Source organism: Nanorana parkeri, unplaced genomic scaffold (assembly GCF_000935625.1).
Source record: "Nanorana parkeri isolate BGI_ZX_2015 unplaced genomic scaffold, ASM93562v1 scaffold129, whole genome shotgun sequence".
Lineage (NCBI taxonomy): Eukaryota > Metazoa > Chordata > Amphibia > Anura > Dicroglossidae > Nanorana > Nanorana parkeri.
Window position 1 is genome coordinate 1904445 of NW_017306397.1, and position 24324 is coordinate 1928768.

At 40.8% G+C, this 24324-nt stretch overlaps 1 protein-coding gene across 1 annotated transcript in view; it reads left to right on the top strand.

Moving 5' to 3' along the window:
- The window catches only part of PHC3 (polyhomeotic homolog 3), a 67409-nt gene that overhangs the window by 17490 nt on the left and 25595 nt on the right, over positions 1 to 24324 (top strand). Inside the window, exons 3-7 of the mRNA XM_018553764.1 lie at positions 4059 to 4217; positions 10479 to 10553; positions 14152 to 14310; positions 17534 to 17635; positions 22380 to 22614. Of these exons, the coding sequence (XP_018409266.1) occupies positions 4059 to 4217; positions 10479 to 10553; positions 14152 to 14310; positions 17534 to 17635; positions 22380 to 22614 (730 nt within the window). The remainder of the gene's footprint in view (positions 1 to 4058; positions 4218 to 10478; positions 10554 to 14151; positions 14311 to 17533; positions 17636 to 22379; positions 22615 to 24324) is intronic.

Consider the following 24324-nt stretch of genomic DNA (forward strand, 5'->3'; position numbering starts at 1 on the left):
AGCAGCAGTTGCTTGGACAAGCTCAAACACAAAAGATCTTAACTAGCCATAAAACACAGATTTAGAGAAATACTGGCTAGGAAATACCTACCTGTTTATGTGTAGCAGTTAATGCAATAAAAGTACAACCCCAATTCCAAAAAAGTTGGGACGCTGTGTAAAATCTACATAAAAACAGAACTAAATGATTTGCAAATCTCATAAACCCATATTTTGTTCACAATAGAAAATAGAAAACATAGCAAATGTTTAAACGGAGAAAATGGACCATTTAAAAAAAAATAAGGTAATTTTGATATTGGAAGTGGAATGTATCTAGCAGGTGAGCAGCATTTCCTGTCCTTGCAAGATCCCGATAGGCCATCTATATTCACGGCTCGCCCTGTTAAAGCTATTCTGAAGGGTATCCAGAATTAACAGGTGAAATGTTCCGTAACATGTCCAATATGTTATCATTATACCCTTTTGGAATAGTACCTAGTCTGGTTCTTAAAGCTGCAATCTGTCTGGCCTTTTATAGTTTCTTGAGACCAGGGTAAGTCCCGCAATCCGGCCCTCACACTCCTGTACTGAGGTGGGAGAACTTGTCGAAACTAACAGACCACTACTGTCTGCAGTTGCCTTGTAATAAGACCTGGCAAACAGGTCCAGGCCATGTGGTTAAATTCTTTAAAATGAATAATGCCTGGTGCCCTGTGTCAGCTCTTGATCAGTTTTCCCTGGTCCTCGCTTCTTACCCTATGGACAGCCCCAGGGGCTGACTGGCAACTTTTAGCCCAGGGGGCAAGTACAACCCAGAGGCCCATGGTGCAGCAACTTGGCCCCCCTCCCGCTCTGCCTCTTAACTTGGTTTTAACCCGGAAAAATATTCAGGTAATTAATTCAGAATCGGAGCAGCTTCCGTAGCCTCAATACAAGGTGTTCCTGTTCATATCATCAAGCATTTGGGTCGGTGGAATTCATCCTGTTTCACCAGATATATACAAAATCCTTAAAGGAGAACTATGAGGTGAGTGCTTTTCACTCACCTCATAGTTCTAGCTGACCCGTGACAATGAGACTGTCACAGGTCGGCTCAGTAGATCGAGAGAGAGCCTTAACCCCATAGTTCTCCTTTAAGTAAAAATGGCCCAAGCTTTTTCCAGACTGACTAATTGATGTATCCGTTGTATCATTAAAGTAGCTACATATTTTCACTCATCCCTACTGGTGTTATTTTTTGCCCCATTTTAGGCATACTGACCATTGTGACCAGGGCACACCTCAGGTCGCTGTTAGCACGCTTGACGGTTCCCAGACTCTTACCACATTGGTAAGCCTGAATTTGTGGGAGAAGTCTGACTTTTAAATTCTCCCAGCATCTCTCACTCACCGGTCAGTTTGTTTTTGGCATCCCACCCGCCCATACTCCCTTTTTTTTACATCTTCTCTATTTGAGTATGCACCTTTTAGGCTTACTAACCTGTGCGACCAGGGCATCTATCAGGTTGCTGTTAGTTAGGGTGTTACCATGCTTGATAGTTCTTAGGCTCTGACAACAAATAAAGATTTACTGGACTATAAGTGAGCTTTGTCCCAGAGACGACAGCGGTGTTTCTGGATCATGTTCAGATATGGCGTGTGCTTTGCATGATAGAGCTTTAACTTGCATGCTTGGTTGGCACGGTGAACCGTGTTCACAGACAGTGATTTTTATAAGTATTCCTGAGCCCTTACAGTGATGTCCATCCCAGAATCATGCCTGTTTTTAATGCTTTGTTGTCTGAGGGCCCAAAGTTCATGAGCATCCAATTTTATGTTGTTTCGCCCTTGTCCCTTTTGCACAGATTTCTCCAGATTCTTGGAATCTATTGATGATATTATGTACTGTAGACGATGAGATATTTTAAAATCTTTGCAATTTTACGTTGAGCAACAATATTCTGAAATTGTTCGATGCAGCTTTTAACAGATTGGTGAACCTCTGCCCATCTTTCCTTCTGAGACACTCTGACTCTCTAAGATACTTTATACCCAATCATGTTACTGACCTGTTGCCAATTAACCTAATTAGTTGCACAATGTTCTTCCAGCTCTCCCTTGTTAGTACCACTTATTTTGCTAGCCTTTTGTTGCCCTGTCCCAACGTTTTTGAGACGTGTTGGTGCCATCAATTTCAAAAGTATTTACTTTCTTAAAAGTGTAAATGTTCTAATTTTTCATGTTTTCTATTTTCCATTGTGAATAAAATATGGGTTTATAGGATTTGCAAACCATTGCATCCCTTTTTTATGTAGATTTTACACAGCATCCCAACTTTTTTGGAATTGGGGTTGTAGCATACTGTTTTTAAGAGCCTTGAAGTTTTTGTTACATGTATGTATTTTTTAATAGAACCCTCCTTTTTTATTACTAGAAAGAGGTGGATAAAATCTCTGAACCTGCAAGCTTTATCCTATTGGTGTTAGGATGGGAAAGAGCGTTATTGGTGATTTGACTGGCAAACAGGGAGCTTCTGCATTCTAGAGGATCTTCACTGTCTCCTTGGTTTGTAATGTCAAATTCCAGGATTGTGAATTGAAGCAATACACTCCATTTAATTGTCCAGATACATCTTTAGTCAATGTAGGGTTAACTGGATAGTATAGAAATAGTCATCATGTTTTGGGAGTTCATGCAAATACCCCCTTCATCAGGGTTTACCAAGGGAGAAGATGTCAGAATGATCAGGATAGGGATACCGACAGGGATAGAGAAAATTGGATACCGATTTGTCCAGTGTAAGAATGCTTTAGCATCAGATTTGGCAGTTGGTTGGGATGCATTGCTTTGTGCTGTGGAAAAATACAGTCTGACACATTTTGGCATGTGCGGTGGAGGATTTAAGCCCATTATTTTGAAAAGGCTAGGGAAAAAACACAAACAAGGGGCGCCTTTCCTGGTGCAGACAAATTTATTAAGAACAAAAGCAAAAGTGAATGTGAAACATACTCACAAAGGTCGACATGATTACAATATGTAGAGTAAGTACATGGACCAAAGAAGAAGCCTGTGATTGCTGCACGTGTCTGTGTGCCAGCAAGGAAGACTGTGTGATGACTCATTTCCGGGGTCACGCCCCCTTCATCAGATTTTGAAAAGGCTGTTTAATGTGACGCGCATCAAGGCACTTTGCAAAGCGATTATGCGCTACTCCTGTAGTAAATCCCCTCCTTCTGGAGGGTGGCTACTTTTGTTCCCCATGGTCCCTTTGTGTGTTATAAAGTTGCCAACGCTCCAAGCTCACACCCGTGATGGATTGCAATTTCACATTTCTTTTACTAATTTGAGCTTGACGCTATGGCTACTTTACAACACACTCAGAGACCATGCGGAACAAAAGTAGCCACCCTCTGGAAGGTAGGACAGTGTCAGCACCAATTTAGAGATGGTTGGAGGTTTTACAGCTGAGTCATACACATATAAGATACATTTTTGTCAATGGTTAAGGTACTTGAATGCATTTTTAAGATTTAACTCCTGAGTTTAGTATCACTTTAATCAGCAGTATCAAAATTTATTTATAATTAACAAAGGTAATTTAGTTTCATCCAGTGTGACCAAATATACAGCAGTTAGAACACAAATGCAGAAGTTGTGGCTTTCCTGCATTGTAACCCTAATACATGCACTGTGGACAAAGACTATAAGTAGCTGTGCAGAAACTTATTGCACAGGCATGTTCCGCTATTGTCGACATCAGGTAGCTCGCACTGAGCAATGATGAACACTAGAGTACATGTAGACAGTATGTGCACAGAGGCTAGAGAAGGTCAACAGCAATGAGATGCAAAGAAGGATAAAAAAAAAAAAGTAAGAAAAAGAAAACTTGTCAATAGTTATAGTTACTGATACACAGTGCTTTAGAAAACTAAATATCATCCAGTTAAGGTTTACAGATACTTTAACTCTTTGTATACTTAATTCTCTTTTACTGTATACGTAGAGCTGAGCTGTCAAATCTGAGAGCGCTGCTAATCCAAAACTGAGTTGTATTTTTGATTGTGTATTCAGTTTGACAAATTCATTTTTTTTTTTAGGTCATTCAGCAAGCATTGAACCGTCCTCCGAGCTCTGCAGCCCAGTATCTTCAGCAGATGTATGCAGCGCAACAGCAGCATTTAATGTTGCAAACAGCAGCCCTGCAGCAACAACACCTGAGCAGTGCACAGCTTCAGAGTCTGGCCTCTGTCCAGCAGGTACTTTCATTAATACAATTTAATGACATTCTTGTCTGCATTGTCATATGTAATCAGTATTGCTATTCCGTAGCAAATGTGAAATAATATTTCTTAATCATACACACAAGACACAGGATGGTATTCTTAGACCACTCAGTTAAATGTCCACCTCCAGGAGATACCCAGTTCTCCATACCTGGACCCCTTCCGGGAAGCAAATGCAGGACTGCTCTGTAAAGTTGCTTTGGACACTGGATCCTGTGTAAAGGAGCTTACCTTAGCATGTGGTGCAGCACGTTGATTTAGCTGCAGGGTCCTATGCAGGCCAGAAGCTGTGGTCCATCTGGCAGTCACACCCTGTCTCTGAAGACCCCTTAGAGGTATGTCTACTGAGAGAAAGAAGATGTCTGGGATGCCCTGCTAGGGCCACTGTCACATACCCATTCACATGGACAGACCACCATCGGTGAGTACCCAAGGGCTTGTCCCTTCCCCTCTGGAGACGGCTAATAAACCAACCTAATACTACTCACTCACTAGTTTCTGTTAGCTCTGTGGCCTTCAGTGACCTACTCACGGATAGTTTTTAACCCCTCCTGCTCCACAATTGGTCTGTGAGTATCCCTTGTTGGTACTGTCTTATTTATATTTCATTTGCACAGTGACCTATGGTTGACCTTTACCTCCCCCTTCTCCGCAGTTGGTCTGTGAGTAGCCCTCCTCACTTGCACACTGTTTGTATGCGGGCCCATGGTGACTTAGCCACATGCAACCTTGGACCCTGCCTGCTCTGTGAGTACTCCTTGTGGGTAAGTGGTCTGTGAGTACCCCTTGTGGTACTCACCCCTTGTTTTACTAACATACCATTTGGATGACGTGGGGAAGTTTAGTTTGACTTAACTCCTATGTTTAGGGGTGCCCTTGTGATGCAGTCTGCACATTTCCAGACCTGGATTTGTTCTGCTGTTACAGTGTGTTATTTGCATTGTTGTTCCTGTACTTTTTTCAAGTGACTGTGGGATCTCAAACTGGGTTCTGTTGGTCCTTCTAGGCTGAACCCATCATGGATTTACTTTCTGTCCTTGCTTGCAAAATTGTCTTCTCATCACCATCACTTCTGCGAGGCAAGTTAACAAGGTGGTGGTCTTTACCTTTAAGGAATCTTTTGTTGTTCTTCACAGTGACAAGGTTGTTTTGACTCCATAGCCTATTTTTCCTTTCTAAGATAGTTTTCCTTCTTTACTTTAATGTGGATGTTTTTCTACGTTCTCTCTGCCCTGCCCCTAACATCCTTTGGAGATTTCCTTATTATTGTCTGGATGGGGTGCGCACTGTTCAAGCTTATCTCTCTCAGTTTGTCATCCTGGTAGGTCCTTGGACAGCCTGCTTGTTTCTCCTTCATTGTGGTACTTGAAAGCTCATTTGCCTAGCTTATGACCTCGGGGGTAGGTGTCTGTAGGGTTGTAAGTCTGTTGGCTTCGTTGCTTTGTTGCCCACCCCTCAATTGAACTGCTTTTGGACATCCCAGTGGTCTATGATTACCATCCTGTGTCCTCTGATGTATGATAACGAAAATAAGATTTTTGCCTTACCTGTAAAATCCTTTTTTTTGGAGTACATCACAGGTCCCTCTCCTCTGTCTCTTGTAATCCACTCCTATTTTAATCTTGCTACAAAACCAAGTCTCACTGGGAGAGATCATACTGGGCTGTCCTTTACAGCTATGCTTTGCTTTGCTTTGCTAGTGTCCAGTCTCCTGAAGGTGACAGTATAACCCAGTGGTCTAAGTCTAAGGATACCATTCTGTGTCCTGTGATGTACTCCAAGAAATGGATTTTAAAGTTAAGACAAAAATCCTAGAATTGTGAATAATACTATGTATTGCCTTAAGCAATGTTTCCTTTTACTACTATAATGGGAAAATGAATATCATAAATTGTGGCAGTACTTCAAAACTTGAATGCCCTTTTGTCTTGTGTATAGCCAAATACTTGTTGAAGTTGAAGTATATTTTGCCTTTAGTGTTCTCCTTTGCCCTTCATCAACATGCTAATAACATTTTTAAATAAAACCTTTCTGTTTTTAATACATGCCTTATTTAGACCCAGCGATGTCATTGCTTCTCTATGCAATGCATGCAGATCATGTCTGGAGTTATGCAAATATGCCTAGATTTCTGTGAACAATACACACCTACACAGGGCTGTGGACACCCCCATTGCTCCTACATGACAGTGCTTAGACTTAGTGATTGGCTGCTATAGCCTTGAACACTACATTATGTTGAGTCAGGGGAGTTCTGCCATCATACCCAAATATTTCTCTGAATTCTGGTGGTGGGGCAGTTTTTTTTAAACATAACATGATGGTGTTGTAATGCACTACACATTTAACAAGGCAAGTGTTGTGAGAGATTACCATAGATAGTCTGGGTAACATGAAAATATATTTACTCATTTACATAGATTGCGGAAGATTCTGGTGGCACTTGTAAGCTATCTTTTGTGATCCAAATAGATAACTGAGTAAATAGATATGAATGATAACAAAATGGCTAGATGAAAAGAAAAAAATGAATGATTAATCAGCTCTGTAAACATTGTCTTACTGAATTGTTGCCTTGATCTTTTAAATTGTTTCTGTATATCTGATGTTGCAGGAGCCTGTTAAAGCCATACTCCAGGCTCTTGAAAAATTGTCCAGTGTGTTGTAATTTCCCCATTTATAAAATATTGTTTTCTTTGGATAAAGCTTACCTTATTTATATTGTATCATTCCCAACGTGTGCTAAGTGTCGTACTTTGCTGCTGTTCTTCAGATTATATGATGGTGGTCAATAGGAGGGTCTCATAGCAAGACACACATAGTGTTTGTGATGATTTGGAAGACTCCAGGATTTTGTATTCCTGCAGGCACTGCAGCTATTCGGGGAATGCAGATTGGGCTGCAATGTGAGACTGTAAGTGACTGCCTTCTCCCTCCTCCAGACTTCATCCACTGCAATACACCTAGCCTCCATTCTTGTGATTGATGGATACTGGGTGTTGCAGCAAGCTGTACTCCTATATAGTCATACAAAGGGGCAGATCAGTATCCAGGGTGAGTGAGCTTAGTAACACTTGAACAGGCAGTAATACACCAGCTCAAAGGGAGATCAGTAAAGAATAGTTTCAGGACGAAGTTTTCTCTTTACACAATAATGACAATGAAACTGTAGGTGAAGCCCCTCATTCTGATGCATATCTTACATGGTCTTTTAATTACACTGCCATCTCAAGTACCTAGAATTCAGTTGTCCTATAGACTTTAATAGGCAAAGCATTCAAAAACAGCATAGTTATCTCTTGTAGAGAAGCCAGTGATTTCTGATGATGGTGCTAAATTTAACACATACTATTGAGTGCCTGAGACTTCTTTCAGCATTCCCATACCTTCATTACCTTTAGTTCTGATGATGGATTTATCCACAAGTATATAATCTTTGAAGGATTCTTTCTTGTTGCTGGTGTATGTGCTGAAAAATACTCAACCTATATATTTATAGCAATATATTCAACTGATATGTTTGATTTTCCAACTGATGCCAGTTTATGCAGTCATGGTACTATAATTTTTTTTAAGATTGGCTAAAGTGTATATTCAGATTAGTTAAAATACTGACAACTGAGCAGGCCGGAGGTACTAATATCCAACTTGGAGCACATTTCAACATTTTCATACAGCTCACACTTTGGGTGGGTCATCATTACATTAATCAGGAACAAAAGATATGTGTATGATTCAAGAAGACTTCCGGGTAGAATTATTCTTAACCCTTGCAGTGGGGTCCCACCCGCACTCCAAGGGTTAAGTGCTTGTTTTCTAGGGTTAAAACTAAAAATGTATACTTGCCTAAACCTCAGAGCCGGCTGGTGGTTAGACTGGTCCCTGCAGCTTCTCCTTTCCTCCGCTCCAGCGATGAAACGTCCGTCGTTTTCCTCATATCCAATACACTGTATAGGATGTGATGACTCACAGGACCTTAGCCTGCCTGAGCGGAGGGGGAGAGAGGCTGCAGAGAACAGTCTAACAGCCAGCTGGCTCCAAGGTTCAGGTGAGTATAACTTTTTTATTTTCATCCCTAGACGAAAATGAGCACTTAACACTTGCAGTGCTGGAGTAGCCCCACTCCAAGGGTTAAGAATAGCTCTGTCCGGAGTCCTTCTTGTGTCTGTCCTTCTTGTGTTTAACATAGCTAAAGGCTCCACAAATCTGGTAGATACAGGAGAGTTAAAGCACCAGTAATGCATTGGAGAAATCTCTGCATTTAAGTTCCCAGGTCTACACATCTGCCATGATCATTATTAGAAGGTCCCACTGTCCCTGCTTTATTTTTATTTATTTTTTGTTATGGAGAATGCAACAGGAGGAGTGGAAACAACAGAAGTGTAAACTGAAATGTCACATTTAGGTGAAGTGACCCTTTACCAATTTCACATAAAGTAGTCACCTGCTCAAAGTTCCCCCTTTTTAACCCCTTCATGACTGAGGCCCTTTTTTCAATTTTTGCACCCATGTTATATTCCACATTTTAGGCCTGAAAATGACGTAAAACCCCCCAACATTATATATTTTCTGAATGCCAAGACCCTATAGAATAAAATGGTGGTAGTTGAAAATTTTTATGTTGCGCAATATTAGCGCAACTCCTTATTAAACCCCAAAATTTAGTGACAAATGTAATTAAATGCCCCAAAACACAACAAATTACCCATTTTTTAAATGAAATATAAAAGATGAGGTTACAACGAGTAAAACGATACCCAACATGCCCAGTTTACAGATTGCGTGCGACCGTGAAACAGCGAAAAACTGCAGTACCCCAAAAAGTCAATAAAAGACACTTTAAAAGCCCCCACAGGTCATCAATTTAGAAATACCCCAAAATACTGGCCCTAGGATTATTGCTCTCACTCCGGCGTGCGCGGCGATACCCAACATGTGTAGCGCGTTCGTCGTTTTCATGCGTAGGCGCACCCGACGCGTGTTTACGTGGCGACGCGCGTGCTCGCGGGGGCGGGGTACTTTTAAATTTTTTTTTTTTTTTATTAGATTTATTTTATTTCATTTTAATTTTAAAAACTGTTTTTTGTTTTTTTTTTACTTTACTTTGACTGCTATCACATGGGGGGGCTTGCAAGCCCCCCCATGTAATAGCAGATGGTGGTGACAGGTCCTCTTTAAGGTGATGCTGGGGGTCCAAAAGACCCTCAGTGTCACCTTTACACTAGAAATGAGCTATTGAAGTGCAGATCGCACTTCAATAGCTTATAGCTGGGCTGCAGGAGCCCAGAACTGACAGCCCAGGGACCGGAAGTGATGCAATCTGCATCGCTCCCGGTCCCATAGAACGGGGAGGGGATCGATGAACGGAAGTTCGTCGACCTCCTCCCCAGCTCCCCGCGGACACAAAGATCGCCGGTCCCGGGCCCGTAGGAGGGGCAACGGAGCCCGGGAAGCACGGCGGGGGTGTCCGGCGGGGGGGGCGGCCCCTTCTTCGGGACACAGAAGCGATCTGGCGACAGGTAAGTCGCCAGGATCGCTTCTGTTGTAAAGCCGACAGTCGGCTCTACAAGTTTAAACAGAGTCCCGGCGGCAAAAGTCGCCGGGAGTCTGTTTAAACAGCCCCGATGCTGGCGACGTACACTGTACGTCGTCAGTCACGAAGGGGTTAAAATAGAGGCAACTGTCTTATTCTCAAAAATGTTTTCATCAGACTAGGTGACAAATTCATATATTATCTGGTGTTAAAGGGAATGTATACTATTAAATTATTTTAGATACATGTGAAAGAGATTAGCTTGGGGTAAATAATGTTGTCAATGGGTATTCATATTTTAGAAAAAAACTTGTTTCTATAGTATGCATGTTTGTAATTATATATGTCCTTGGGGACAGTCCTATTTGCTCATTACATGCTTAGATTCTACTTCCTGCTACGATTGTACTTTACTGCTCCTTTTCGCAATAAAAGTCATTGAAAACAATGCATTCTCTGTGTGGCTAATATATGAAAACATATGGAAAGGCAAGCATGCAAAAATGTCATATAAGAAATTACTTTAAATGTCATGCTGTTATACTAACTCAAAATATGTACTCACTGAAAAACACTATACTTTCCCTTTACAATGCTGTTAGAGCTGGTCATGTGTTATATGCCCAATGACTTTAATATTACTGTACAATATGTAATTCCTCATGTTTTTAATGTTTTCTTATTATTGTCCTTGTCTCTAGGCAGGTGTGTCTGGCGACAGGCAGTCTGTTTCCCCCACTACAGCTAACCAGCAATCAAATGTCCCACAGCCATCTGTAAGTGCCAGCAAATCCATTGTTCCCAGTGCTACCACTGACCTTTAGAATGTATTGTCCTCCAACCTTCTCATAATCAAACTATATTTATTTGTAAATAATAAAACTGTTGTTCTGTAAAAGCATTATTTCGCTTTTAGACTTTCTCACAATGATATTCAGCCATGTTAGCTAAGATGTTGCTTTCCACTGTTTGGTAATTAATGTCATTTATTTTATTGCGGTGTAATTAGTGTATTGAGTAGAACATGTCCCAAAGTAGAAGAGAGATCCATCTAGTGGTTGAATATTTAAAAAAAGAAGAGGAGCCAAGCTTCTGTTCATTTAGAGGGAAAATAAAAAAGGGTTTTCTATTTTCTATTCTGAAACTGGACACGGCTCATGTTATAATGTTTAGTGGATATAACTATACTATAATAGCTATGAAATTAATAGGATACACAATTTTTATCTCACACAAAGAAAACTATTTTTTATCATATTCATGGTTCATTTATTTTGGTTTGTTGAGATTACTTTTACTTTTCCACCCAGAATTCATCTACAATTTATAAATAAAATATATACTTTTTTAATAATTATATTTTCACTTTGACATTTCTACAGCCCCCCAAATATGTACATTTTTACCAGTGGATATTTGAGGTTCTCTTGTTTATAACAAGCATGCAAGATGGTTGTTACAAGGAAACCGGCACTCCAAAGGATCCTGTTCAAATGTAGACTTTATTAATACGGTGTAAAACCAGCATACAGAAATTTGGGGACGCATTTGAGCCCCTCAAAGGCCCTTTAGTCATAGCAATTAAAATCCAACAATACAAAATCTTAAATACAAAGTCTTTGAACAAACCCATTCTCATACAACCACTATGGACAAAGACCGACACCTGGAAAATTAACTCATTCCACACATGGAGAGAAGCGAAAGGTCATACTATATCCTGCACTATACAAATTAACCCATTATTATACACATTCCAGAGATCCAGACAAATCATCTAACCCCATCGTAACATGACACAAATGTATAATTTACATTTACTATACAAAAAAGATCATATAAATAAATTAGACTAATTCTTAAAAGAGAAGTGGCTCTCCGTGTGTGGAATGAGTTCATTTACCAGATGTCAGTCTTTGTCCATAGTAGTTGTATGGGGATGGTTTTTTTCTAAAGATTTTGTATTGTTGGATTTTTATTTCTATGACTAAGGCCCTCTGACGTGCTGAAATATGTCAGCAAGTTTCTGTATGCTGGTTTTATGACATATCAATAAAATCTACATTTGAAGAGGATCCTTTGGAGTGCCGGTTTCCTCGTATTTGCATTTGTTCCAGGTTAAGCAGAGACCTTCACCGAGCACTGCAGTTCCTTTAGGAGATTGAGCGGCTCTTTTTCTTGTTTGTACAAGATGGCGTTGTAGCCAGGATATGGGGCTGTTCCGTTCTAGGTTTCCTTTGTTAAAACCCAGATCCCTGTAAAAGAGATAAAGAGAGACATAGGGTTCTGTTTATAGACTTTTTTCACACAACAGTCATGCAACTTTCACCCAAAAATCCCTCATTTAGCTAGTAGGTTTTGGTTATAAAAATGTATGAATCCTGGGTAAAAGTTGTATGATTCTTTTGTGAAGACATTGATAATTAGACACCATATTATTAATGGCTTTTCACTTAGCACCTTTGTAGCTATGTCTAGTGATAGAACCTGTTTAATCACTAGTTACATAGTATATGAGGTTGAATAAAGACATTAGTCCATCAAGTCCAACCTATTAGGATCTCATTCTAGGAGTACCTGTACCCCTGTATATTACCTGTACCCCTGTATGTTACCTGTACCCCTGTATATTACCTGTACCCCTGTATATTACGGTCCCTTAAGAAATTGTCCAAAAGTTTCTTGAACAATTCCACATTATTTGCTGAAATCACCGCCTGTGGCAGTGAGTTCCAGACCCTAACTGATCTTACTGTGAAGAACCTCCTTCGCCCCTTGTGCTGGAATTTTTTTCCCACCAATTTTAGGTGATGGCCTCTAGTTTTTGTAACGGAGTTAATTTTAAACAGTTTATCGCTAATGTTGCTACCACCATTGAACATTTTGTACATGGAAATCATATCCCCCCTTAATCTCCTCACCTCTAATGTGAACATGTTTAAATTTAGTAGCCTCGTCTCGTAGCTCTGGTCCTCCATACCCCTAATTAGTTTGGTTGCCCTTCGCTGGACTTTTTCCAACTCAAGGACATCTTTTCTTAGTACTAGTGACCAGAACTGGACCGCATACTCCAGATGAGGTCGAACCAATGATCTATAAAGTGGCAAAATTATAGACTTGTCCCTGCAATACATCCCCTTTTTAATACAGGACAAGACCCTGCTAGCTTTGTTTACAGCAGCCTGGCACTGCAAACTACCTTTCAGTTTGTGGTCTACAATGACCCCCAAATCCTTCTCCATTTCTGACTTCCCCAGCGGCATACCCATAATTGTATAACCCATTTGTTTATTTTTAATTCCAAAGTGCATTACTTTGCATTTATCGACATTAAACCTCATCTGCCACATTAATGCCCACTCCCCTATTTTATCCAGGTCCTCCTGTAATGTTATAGTGTCTAAGTCCGTGTCTATTACCCTCCCTATTTTGGTGTCATCCGCAAACACGGAAATATCGCTGTTAACACCCTCCCCGATGTCATTAATAAATAAGTTGAACAATATGGGACCCAGCACAGAACCCTGAGGCACACCGCTCATTACACTAGCCCAGTCTGAAAAGGTGCCATTTACAGATACCCTCTGGACACGTTCCCGTAGCCAGTTCTCTATCCACGTACACACCACCTCATCTATGCCCATAGCCCTCAGCTTGTGTAGCAAGCGTTTGTGTGGTACCGTATCAAAAGCCTTTGTATTCCTAGTAGACCCTGAGAACGCAGTCTAGTTTAAAAACAAATGCTAATTGGTGGGCTTTATACATAAACTGTAAATTAAGAGGTAATGAACCATAAATAAGAATTTGGTTTGCCTCCCTTTGGCTTTGTTTTTGTTTCACAAATAGAGGGTAGTTCTATATTATATGTGAGAGAAAAGAGGATTCTGGAAAATGAAAGGCGAAACGGGGCACCTTATCTAGGAAATCCTTCTTGTTTTCAGGAAGCAAAAACTGACCAGTGTATATTTATGGGTATGTTTGCTTTGTGTTTATCACATGCAAAGAATGTGTTTTAGCTGTTGGCACATGGTAAAAGGGTAAAGCCCTTTTCCAACCAAAGCTTGAAAAGATCTTGAATTGTGAATATATCCTTTTTCAACCGGACTAACTATTTAACTATATATTGTTAGATTCCTGGGATTCAGCTCCAAGATACACAGTAATAAAGTTCCTTGCCCTCTCGGGTGCAGCTATTTATAATTTAGCTAAAGGAAAGGAGCACATGGGCATCACATTAGGATAAGATAACCTTTGACCTATTGTTAATTTTCTACATATAATTTTATTGTGGACTCTTCGCAAAGGTAAACTGAACTAAATATATATCTGTTTTGTTTCTACAAGCTTAATCTATTCAATTTCAATTTCTACTAGCTTAATCTATCGTCTTCACCTCCACCTACCCAAATTATAAGTCGATCACAAACATCTAGCACTACAAGCAGCAGTATCACCCAAAAAACAATGCTACTGGGAAGTACATCACCCACGCTGAGTGCAAGCCAGGCTCAGATGTACCTGCGGGCTCAAATGGTGAGTGTCTCTTTGTTCAGTGGTGTGATGTAATTGTCCGTACATGATGAACCCTGTAATTTTAACCCAGCAAACATATGTGAATGAGATCACATATCTCTGTGCCAGGAAATACAATGACAATAGTACATGATTTCCAGGAAGTTCATATTGCATTAATTAGTTTGATTTGCATCATTTATTTGGTGTTTTCTAACACATTGTCTAGTGCCATAGCCTTCTATAATGTTGTTGGATAGCTTCACAAATCTAAATTCCATGAATCATTACTCTGTTTACAAGTCTACTTCTTATGCTGGGTTTCTCATACAAAATTAAAAGGTTGGAGGAAAGCAAATAATTACAGCCAATTAGATGTCAAATGTTCAGATTTACATTTTTGATTTGGTTTTTTGATTGTTGATAAATTCTGTTTTTAGGGCAAATGATCCACTAGTCATTGAGCCCATGGAAATGTCTACATTTTGCTTGTTACATATAAGATCTGTAAACTTGACATTTTATAGCTGTCCAAACTTTACATCATTGAGTTAGACAATGAACTTCATTTACCAAGTGTCTTTAAAAAGAGCCATCTGTGTTGACTTCAAACTATCAATCAAAAGGACTCATTATTTTGTCATTTTAAATTTATATTGCTGCAGTGTAATAAACAGTTCTCATTTCACAAACATTAATAAATGAATGCCAGTATAACATTTTCCTACGGCTTGGATGATTTCCTTGATTGGTTCATGTATAGTAAATTGATTGTTTCCTCATTAGTAATAAAAGGCAAGCACCTACTATTGGTTGCCATTTGGGAGTTTTTCCTTCACTTCCTGTTACAGAGACACAACTAAAAGTGAGAAGAGATCTCTGCTAAGTAAGTGGAATTCCCTCCTGACACATTTGTCACCAGAATAGGTGTCCCCTTTTGTAAGATTATTAAAGATGTCACCAGCACACCATATTGAAGTGAAGAACACGTCTGTTTATTGACGCTTCATGTCAAAACAAATAGCAACATTTCGGGGGCCACACAGGGTCCCCTTCATCAGGCTTGAAATGACAATGCAGCTAAAGAAAAAACGATGCTAATGAAGAGAAAACCACTCCCTGACATCACTGTGACATCATGTTCCCACCAAAAACTATTCAAAAACTTTGCAGTTCCTCCTAGTTACACTGCATCTTCACATACTTGGGCTATCAGACACTACATATGTTAAAACATTCCGGTTACGAGTGCGCATGCGCCAGCAGACACCATATGATAATAGAAGTCCCCAGGGGCCACACAGGGTCCCTTCTTCTGGGCGACATAGTCACTATACGAACCCTGTGTGGCCCCAAAACGTTGGCTGTATGACGCATGTGACAATTTAATAAAAAGTGCTTTACTTCTTGCACATATCATCGAGTGCTGGTGACTGCTATTATGGGCTGTATCTGACACAGCGCCATCCGTGTTGTCACTTCAAGCACCGACCTTCCATTAAGGTCTGTATGCTGTATGGAGTGCAGGTGATTTCATATTATCAATAACAGAGACCATATGTCTAAAATGCCGCGGGTACGATTGTGCATGCACAAGAGTAATCGTTTTAGGTGGTTTATCTACACAGTTGCACAAATTGGAATATTGCAGTCCCTTCCACTGGGCAGGTGAGGGGTGTGACGATAGTTTCCTACAACCAATTACTTCTTGTTAAGCACATGACAAAACATGTGAGTGTTTACCACGCATCTGCAGGTATTTTAGGTTGTTTGTCTATAGAGTTGCACACATTTAAATGCTGCAGTCCGTCCCACACATGGGAGGGGGTGTGGCGATAGCTCCCTACAACCAATTAGGTCTTGTTAAGCACATGACAAAACATGTGAGTGCTCACCACACATCTGCAGGTTAGTTTGCATGTAACCATGACATTCATTTATCAGAATAGTATGGCTTTATTTAAATCAATTTTTATTGTCTTCTGGAACATCTTCACTATGTCATGTTTGATGAGTTTATGATATGCTTTTATTACTGTTATGGAAATGATATACACACTGTCTTCATGTAAAATTACAAAGTTTTGAATGGTTTTTGGTGGGAACATGATGTCAGGGGGTGGGTGGGAGTTGTTTTCTCTTCATTTGCACTGTTGGTTTAGCTATATACAGGTGAAACTCGAATAATTAGAATATCGTGCAAAGTTCATTTTTTTCACTAATGCAACTTAAAAGGTGAAACTAATATATGAGATAGACTCATTACATGCAAAGCAAGATAGTTCAAGCCGTGATTTGTCATAATTGTGATGATTATGGCTTACAGCTCATGAAAACCCCAAGAACCCCAAATCCACAACCTCAAAAAAGTAGATTATTACATGCAATCAATAAAACAAGGAATGTACATAGAACAATATTGGACCTCTGAAAAGTACAAGCATGCATATGTACTCAGTACTTGGTTTGGGCCCCTTTTGCAGCACTTACTGCAATTACTTTTGCACGATATTCTAATTATTCGAGTTTCACCTGTAAGATCATTTTTTTCTTTAGCTGTATTGTCATATCAAGCCTGATGAAGGGGACCCTGTGTGGCCCCGAAACGTTGCTATTTGTTTTGACATGAAGCGTCAATAAACAGATGTGTTCTTCACTGTTCTTCAATATGGTGTGCTGGTGACATCTTTCACAAGTTTCAGCATTGACAGCTCCATCCGTGGTCACTTCGAGCACCCACGCTGACAGGGATACCCGGTAAGGAGTGCAGCAGGATTCTGGAATACATACCCTTTTGGAAGATGTGCCCTAATTTACTGTTGTTGTGACAACTGTACAATTTTGGATTTTCCATCACTTTCGGTTCCAGTAACAATGGTCTCCCACCTGGATATATAGAGAGGGTGATTACAACAGACAGTAATGAAAACCTGAGAGGAGTCCTAACCCTGTCCCAGTCTATCCAAAACTAAAAATAATTTGGCTAGAGATGTTAAAATCTCTAAAACCAATTCTGCATACTTTGTTTTCCTATGCATTTGGTAGGTTACTAACTCCTACAGTGCATAAATATTGCTAGCAGTGTACTAAATGGTTGCATTGATAACAAACATGTGGACTAGACAGCATCTTCAATTCAGAGCAGCAAGGGTAGAACAGTAATACAGAAAGACTGCCTTTGGTAAGAAGTTGGGTGGTATAATATCTTTTTGTATCCTTATGTTTATTTGTTATTGGTTTACAGCTCATTTTTACACCTGCTGCCACTGTTGCAGCTGTGCAGTCTGACATTCCAGTGATTTCGTCATCGACATCCTCAACTTCTTGTCAGTCGTCAGCAACTCAGGTGAGCTTCTTAGTCAGTCACTCTGCCTTGGACTAACTTAGGGCTTAGCAATACTTATAATTTGTTTCCAAGTAACTTGATGTATTTCTGAATTTATCCAGTGTTTATGACTGTGCCTCTTCATTTGTATGGATTTTACTGTCTAATTGTTCCTTCTGTTTAATGTTCTCCTCATCAATTGAATTATATTACTTTCTTCCCCTTTTTAATAAATAATTGCTGAGTTATGCTCACCTGTTTCATATATATGTAACACTACTATGACGTTTAAAACGAAATTATTATGTCTGACTTCCACTTAGCCCATAGGCCTCGAATCCAGAGGTCCACTAAGCCTTTTGCATAAAGGTGCAGCACACTTCTTCAAGTTTTGGGCTAATTTTGCATCCAGATTGGTTCCTTGGGTAGTTTGCCGCTCTGGCATTTTGTTGCAGAGGTCACCTCTTTTAGTGCAGAGGCTAACCCCTTGTCTCTGGCACTTTCTTTGGCTGCTCCTCCACTGTCTCCTTGGTTTCCCCGCAACCTCTTTCCCCTGTCCAAATGGGCACTCACTTCCTTCCTCAGGAGTATCCTCTGTCCCTGATTAGTGTTAAAATTACGGGTACTAAAAATTACCGTAACTAAAATTACGGTACCCTACGGGTACCATGCATTCCTCCTCTACAGAATGACTTCCTAACCTACAAGGTTGACTAGGATCTGTTCTGGTTGCTCTCTACCTAAATACGGACCTGGCCCCTCAGCTTCCTTACAAGACACTTTCTACTTCTCGGTGCATTAACCCTTGTGATCAACCTAGTGCCCTTTCCTGGCATCCCAATCGTGGGATGTTCAGACAATCTCCTTTAAGGGTCCCTTTTGGACCCTTGCATTCAGCACCCTTTTGAAGGGCCTAACAGCTGCAAGATCCAACTAAATAAGGGCTTTGCAAGTGTCTATTGATAGCACCTGTCACTGGAGGGTGAGGCTGTTCAGCTTCAGCCCTTGCTAAACAGGTCTAAACCCGGTGTGTCAATAAATCCTTTTGTCAGTAGTGACAAAGTAGTACAGACCCTCCCATCAGGGGTGTGTAGAGCATTGGGGGAATGACCTCTCAGGATGGTCAGGATTCTCACTCCCTCTTGCCCCCCCTCTGTTTTGCTATGGGCCTGTGCTCTGAGCAAGACATCCAGATTGTATGGATCAGGTTGTTCCTTTAAATGACCCATCAATATCTTCAGATGAGCAGGGTTGTCTTTTTCCTCCATTCTGGGGGAACATCACTTGTCAGGGTGGCTCCAAACCAATGGCTTCAGTCTGGCCCCTCAGAACACAGGGTTTTCACTCTGTTAGGGGAAACTGCATTGAGGCAGCTTGCCCCAGTGATTTTGTTCAAGTTGACCACATTATGTTGTGGTACTGTTGTTCCTTATTCAGGTGATTATTTTGTTCCACCTGTTTTGTGGGGGGGGGTTTTCAAAGCTTTTCACTGGTGCTGGTTCAGTGTATCTTTGAGTTCAGTGGAGTTGTCCTCTGGCTATGATCTCCTCTATCCTGCTCTTTTTGGATCAGGTTGATCCTCTGTGGCAATTCTCTGGTTGTTGGCAGCTCCCCCTGTCTTGCAGAGCACTTTACCTCAACTGATTCAGATTCGAGTGTTGGTTTTTCAGGTGGTTCTGACTTTCAAACAATCTTCAGTCCGGGCTCGTGGGCCTGTCAGTGGCTATTGTCCACCCCTCAGTTGGACAACTATTAAACATTCCAACTATATCTGAACTCCTGTGACCCTCAATAGATGATAAAGAAAATATTTGTTATTTTTTTTACCGTAAAATCTTTTTTTTTTTTGTGTGTGAATCGAGGGAGAAAGGTCTTTCGCTTGGTACTGGTTTCCCACAAAACTAAGGCATGCTGGGTAGAGGAGGGGTTTTGCAGGCTGGCTTACACTTTTTCTGTTTGGCAGTGTGTAAACCTGTAGGTGGCAGTATAATGTAACTGTATCTGAGTACCTGTGTCCCTCAATGGACTCCAAGAAAAGTTTTTTCGATTTTTAGTACAAAAATTCTATTATTCTTATAAACTGTAAAGATTATTTGCAAAATACACAGTTGTATACATACAACAATACAAGATAATATTGAAGTGACACTTTCATGTACAGTAAGTGAAAGAATGTAGGTTCAGTTAGCTTGAGGTAAAAGGAAGAATATACAATGATTGTTTGACCAGTGAAAAAAGGGTCAAAAGTTCCAGCTCTGCAAATTTTATTGGATCTTTTAGGCCCCTTCCACATGGTTGGCCACTGGCAAGAATGTATTGCTTCCTGCCGTCGGAGCTAAATGCTGCATGCACACAGTTTGTGCACACACCTGCGCCAGCCGTGGCAGCTGTCAGATTGTGAGTGTCAGATTCCAGCTGCCCGGTGTTCTGTCGAAAGAGCCAATTTATCGAAATCTCCAATTATGTCATCTTGCCAGCAGGAGATTTAGACGAGTTGGTGTTAGTGCGCATGCCCAACAGCTTAAAGGAGAACTATGAGGTGAGTGCTTTTCACTCACCTCATAGTACTAACCGACCTGTGACAATGAGACTGTCACAGGTCGGCTCAGTAGATCTGGAAATGAGCGAACACATACCGGCGTTCGCTCACTTCTCAATCCTGTCACAGCTCTCTGTCGTGACAGGGGAGTGGCTGGATTCCCCCCTCCCCGCTCCGATCCGCAGCGCTGACTGGCGGAACGGATGGGGAGGGGGCGGGTACAGCTGGCTCGGCCTCTAGATAGGCAGAGCCAGCTGTCACTCACGCAGCTGGGCGGATCCAGACATAATTGTCGTGATCCGCTTCAGCTGCGGCGTCTCAGTATACCGCGAGCTGTAGCTTGCAGTATACCGAGCTTAGGGTGATGGGAGGACGCTAGTTGTGTCCTCCCGTTACCCTAAGGAGAACTATGGGGAAAAGCCCTAACCCCATAGTCCTCCTTTAACACTAAACCGGGAAGATTTCTATAGCACAGCATAGCGCACAACTCACTTGTCGAGTTCTCCAACTCCTGTGAGTGCGCATGCATGCACATGCGGAGTAACAGCTGTTGGGAATTGGAAGAGTATTGTTAAAATAGTGAAAATGCAGCGGTACACAGCTCCTCCAGTCTTTCTGCTCTGCAGTCGCACACGCAGTAACGCCAATTCGTCCAAATTGTTTCCTGAATTTTGGCTTTATTAAAGAAACTGTAGTAGCAGTTGCTGCCAGCATGATAGGTTTGCTTTGAGCCAAAAATCTGCCATCTGGGGCGAGCCATTTTTAATTTTGTCACACATGCGCAAAGCTCTAAATTGGTGTCTGTACATGTGACTGCCTAAGATTGGCTTGCATTGGCATTTGGAATTTAAACTGCTCAGTGTTTTCAAAGAGTACATGCTCTTCAGGAAGGAAAGCTGATTTGCAGTTGTGTATGTGTTCCTTTTTTTGAAAGAATAAACTAATAAGCAGGAACAATGTTATACTGCATACAGCATTTGGTGTTATTGCCTAACATTTATCCATTTACATAGAGCCTGAATAGCTTTTAAACATTTATCAGCTGACTTGTTACCAATTGGTATTCAGTACTTTTAATATGAGCATTTTCATGTTCACTTTCCTAAAGAACAAAGAGTGTGAGAAGCTGTGTGTTGAATTATTCAGCCTTAGGCATAAGTAATTCTAGTGTCACTGGCTTTTTGGGGGTTTCTCTGGTTTCAAGTTTTAAAACCTGATATGAAATCGACACCTTTATTTCAAAGAGTGCTAAATCATGAGTGCAGTAACCCAATAAAACAATCAAGGGGAATACATGATGTATAGTTTTTGTGTTTGTTTTTTTTTAATTTTGAAAAGTGTAGAGAAGGTTTTTACCCTCTTGAAGGTTTATTGCTGTCTGTGTTCCCAGTGGGAAGATTTGCCCCTCTTTTTCTCTTGGTAACCCCAGTCACAGAGACAAAAAGTGAGGGTCCGGTGACCGTGCTGTACAATGAGAAGCACTTCTTAGCATGCTTAAATATGGTTTTGGTTAAAACTATTTTTTGTATAAGGACAAGTAGATTGTCATAAGGGACAAGTAGATTGGGCCCCCACTTTAGTCCTTGGGCACGTAGTTATTTTTTAAATTCCCCACCCCTTTGCTTAAAATTGTATTGTATATAAATTGTAACAATTTACTTCTCACGTTATTCCATTTTTTCTGTTAAATATACCGATAAAATAGTTTTGTTATATCTATTTTTTTACGTGCAATTCTTGGATGCTGATGACTTCTTGTGTTCTTTACCTGCGCTTTACTTTTATCAGTTAGCATTCTTGCCAACAATCTTGGTTGACTACAAAACACCTCCCTGCTGTGTTATGGAGAAGAGTAGAGGGGGTTCTGTAGTCCTGTCCAAGGGTGGCAGCGCTGCTTCTCCATAGGTATTGTACAATGAGTGACTGTTGTCACCCTAGGAAGGAAGTGTGTTACTGGTAGGATCACCCCGTGTAAACAAAGGGAAAAAAAGCCTGAAAAATAAAAACAAATGTAGGTAACACATCTAAGGAATGAAAAGCTGCAATATAATATATTTTTTTCTGGGGTTTGGATATGCTTCAGCATATAATATTTTTACATCATATTGTTAAGTTAATTTGGTTTCAGGCCATTTTGGCTTTTCTGGTAGAAAAGGTTGTAAGACAAGTGTAATGTGTTTGGGTTTTCTATATACTCAAAGGATATTAATGTCGCCCTATTTTCAGGTACAGAATTTAACACTACGAAGCCCACCAATACTGGAAATATCGTGTCCACAAAGCAGTCCACAAAAAATCAGCAACCAAGACCAACCACTGGCTATGTGTCATAGGACTACCCTAACCAAAGCCATGCATGCTGATTCTAATGAGACAAGCCGTAAAGGAGAAAGCCCTGGTTCAGAATCACGCTGCACAGCGGTAACACGCACAGCAAGCTTACATCAGCTGATAGCTCCAGGCATGTCTTCCAGTAAACATCAATTTCTAAAGCTGTTGTGTAGTAGATACATGAGAGAAAATGCCTAAAGGATCTGAATAAATATATGCATTCTGTGATTTCTAAGCATGAAGAGATCAGAAAAGGGCTTTTGTTGCCCATAGCAGCAAGCAGATTAAAAGTATCATATTCTTAGCTGTTGGCAATAATGGCTCTTGTCTCACCTCTAGTTTTTGTCATTTAACAATGACATAACGCAGCACATGCATCTTTTGTCATTCCACATGTTGCATTACCACCATGATGATCAAACAGCTGAAGGTTAGCAGAGCATTTTCAATATAGTCTGCCAGCATCACATGCAGTGCTGTTAATAATGTCTAGTTTATGCTTTCCAGATTTGTAATGTAAACCTTGGCGGTATTTAGAGCCCACGTTATTCTGGATACAAAAGAATGGCAGTTTTGTACAGGCTTCACCCCTTTTGTCATAAGCCATTTTGCCTTAATGTATTGGTGAAACTTAAAGCAGAGTGCCAGATAAAACTTTAGGTCCTCATTGGAAAGATTTCCCCTTCATTCCTTGACTACCATCGCTGGCACAAGTCATGGGGGGATCTCCCAGTGTGGACACAGGCAACAGTTACCCTTCCCTACTTTACTTATTGCTGATATTCTGATATACAGACGTCTTTACTAAGATATAAAAGGTCACTGTTGGAACATAATATTACAAATGCCACCTTTTTCAAAGGGAAAATTAAGATGACACTAAATTCAGGAGTTAACACTTAAAAATGCATTCAATTGCCTTAACTATTGACAAAAGCATAGCTTATTTGTGCATCACTCCCCTCATGCCACTATCATTCTTGGTGACTTCAACATTGGCTTCCACTCAATTTCTTAACCTAACCTCCTCTTTTGATCTAACACAATGGACACACACTCCTCACTCTGATGGTAACATACTTGATCTTGTTTTCTCCCACCTATACACTCCTTGCAACCTCTCCAACACCCCTTTCCCCCTCTCAGACCACAACCTTGTCAGTTTCACACTCACCCTGTCCCCAACATGGACTCCCCCTACATGGCACACTGTCACCCAGAGAAACCTTCACCACCTAAACCCTTCTCTTCTCCACTCTGCTACTGACTACCTCTATGACAAAATCTCACCCCTGACCTGGCTACTTCTGTCTTTAACAGCTCTCCTCACTACACACAGACTTAGACCATGTGCGCTACAACCGTGGCAAACTGAAGTAATTAGACATCAAAAAAGACATAGCCGCACTCTTGAGCAATTGTGGCGGAAAACTAGGTCTCTGCAAGACTTCACCCGGTATAAAGCTGCCCTACTAAAATATAATTTCTCCCTCCATGCTGCCAAACAGACTTATTGTGTCACTCTCATTAACACACTCTCATGCAGACCACGTCAACTCTTTTCTACCTTTAAGTCTCTACTATGTCCTCCACCGCCACCTCCCACTAACTCACTCACTGCCCAGGACATTGCCATTCATTTAAAAAACAAAATAGATACAATTCGGGATCAGATCACCACTGTCTAATCAACTTCCCATATTAATGTATCAGACCCTCCATCACACTTGTTACTTTGTTGTACTTGTTACTCCTCTTTTGACCCTGTCACCACAGAGGAGGTTGCAAAGCTTCTCTCTGACACCCACCTCACCACTTGCCACCCTGGGCCCTGTTCCCT